Here is a 2,123-nt window from a genome sequence, read left to right as displayed (position 1 = left end):
ACGTACTCAACCACCGTTACTCTCTCCATCTCCAGGTTCACCTCCACCGAGTCCACCCCTTCACCACAACAAACACAACGCCCGTTTAGTTACTATTTTGATATTGACAATGTTACTTCATCTTTTATATATATAGGATGCTCATGTTTTAGCAATTTTTTTTCTATATTATAAAATTTCTGGAAAATTTAAAGTAATTATTCTATGACCATAATTTATACTATACAGTATCACATAATTTTTTCTAATACTCGTGTATTTAACGAAAACATCTAATAGAAGAAAAAGTAATAATTAATAAGTTATTTTTGAATAGAACATTAAATTATAATGACAATACCTCTCAGCTTGTAAATGGCATGCTTGACCACCCTCTCGCATCCACTGCAGCACATCCTTACTTTCAGGTCTATCGTCTGTTAGCACCATTCATATATTAGAAACTAATTAGTACTAATATCTATGATCAAAGAAATAGGGTAATTAGATGAACAATTATTTAAACGACCAACTCCCTGCTGAATCAGCCAGAGGATATATATAATCATAGCAACATCCACTAGTGAGACAAACTTATGACACTTCGTTTCAGCTTTGTCCGATTCCCATTAACGAATCACTCAAAATCAAAAAGTAAAATTTATACAGCCAAAGGAAAAATATTCTTTTTGCGAGAATCTGATTTGCCAAGTTTTTTTCCTTGTCTAGCCGTTTTCCTTATAAACGATAGATAAAAATAGTTAAGGAGATTAGCTATCGTGTTTGAACTTTTAATATACATATGTTTCGTTAAAACAACTTAATTGGTGACAAAAAGTAAATCACACCATAATTGATTTGCCAAGTCTTTTTTCTTATCTAGCCGTTTTCCTTAATTGGTTAAAACAACATAGCTAGGGAACTATACATAGCGCTCCTCTACCAATACCATGCCTCACCACAAACTAAACAAATTCATACCTCTGTTTCCCTAAAAGCAAAAATCAGTTGCACTCTTCGTTTCACTAGACATATAGTTACCATATTAATTATGAAAATCTAAACTGTGATCATAGGGTCAACTTGAGACAAAACTATATATATACATGAAAATTGTGGTTGATAAAAAGAGGTATAAGAAGAGAATACCTGTAAAGAAAGTGGGTGAGCCATTGGCATGGTGTGGTAATAGTTGAGGTGGCTCACACTTTTGAGTTTTGGCTTCCTGTGTGGATAGCGTAGGAACAAACAGTATGTGATGGTGGATATGAAGGAGCGCAAACCCATTTTTCTGCTTGGATGCTCTCTCTATATTTATACGTACGTACAAACTCACTTTGCTAGATAGAGAGATGATTAATAGTCAAGAAACTTACAAAGGAACCAATAAATATAGAAACAAAATGAATGCATGGAGAGGGGTTTTAAACAAATGATAAGATTATACAGAACGGGAGATATGCCTTTGGAATCACTTACCTTTGTAAGAAGTTGTGATCTGTTCTTTACCCTCCCAAAAAAATAGAAAAGATGTGATCTCCAAGGTAATATTTATTTTGTATATTCCAAAGTCATTTACTTGTAGATATGTGACTCAACACGTATAATGAGTTTTATATGCAAGGCAAGTTGATGAAGATATATGATGAGTTGGCGAACTATTTTGGATATCATATAGTAACAATTGTCATAATTAAAGTTTGTTCAAGTAATCTCCTTTATAATAAAACTAAAGTACACCCCATTATTTTGTAGACTATATAATTTTAATAAGTTGGTTACAAATAGGTTATACATTAATTCATAAATTAATTAGTTACAAATAGGTTATAGCGAAAGTCTTAAAAAGAATATTGTAAAAAATCATATCATCTAACTAACCATATTAATTTCATTTATTAAATTATTCATCAAATAAAATCTTTTGATATCTAACTTAACATATTTATTTGTTAATTATCATTATACTTCACCTCTTATTTTTATATATGAGTCTATTTTGTGAAATAAATAAATTATCATATTATTTATTATAATTAAAAAATAGTTTTATTTTCGGATATACCATAAGTTGAATTTTTAAAAACAAATATAAATGGTTCAATCTATAAAATATTCAAACTTTAGTAATATTATTCTTTAAA

At 29.9% G+C, this 2,123-nt stretch overlaps 1 protein-coding gene across 2 annotated transcripts in view; it reads right to left on the bottom strand.

The window, feature by feature from the left end:
- Window positions 1-1,610, bottom strand: part of LOC104724583 (heavy metal-associated isoprenylated plant protein 21-like) — a 2,429-nt gene extending 819 nt beyond the window's left edge. The window contains exons 1-4 of one of the 2 annotated variants that reach the window (XM_010443096.2): window positions 1,459-1,603; window positions 1,129-1,319; window positions 341-416; window positions 12-58 (exon numbers count right to left, since the gene is read on the bottom strand). In XM_010443096.2, coding sequence (XP_010441398.1) covers window positions 12-58; window positions 341-416; window positions 1,129-1,266 — 261 coding nt within the window. In that variant the 5' untranslated portion in view covers window positions 1,267-1,319; window positions 1,459-1,603. Of the gene's footprint in view, window positions 1-11; window positions 59-340; window positions 417-1,128; window positions 1,320-1,458 lie in introns of both variants that reach the window. The other variant, XM_010443097.2, reaches the window with a different exon arrangement.

Source organism: Camelina sativa, chromosome 11 (genome assembly GCF_000633955.1).
Source record: "Camelina sativa cultivar DH55 chromosome 11, Cs, whole genome shotgun sequence".
In the NCBI taxonomy this organism is placed as follows: Eukaryota; Viridiplantae; Streptophyta; class Magnoliopsida; order Brassicales; family Brassicaceae; genus Camelina; species Camelina sativa.
Note: the sequence above shows the minus strand (reverse complement) of the source record. Positions and strands in the feature narration are given on the sequence as shown.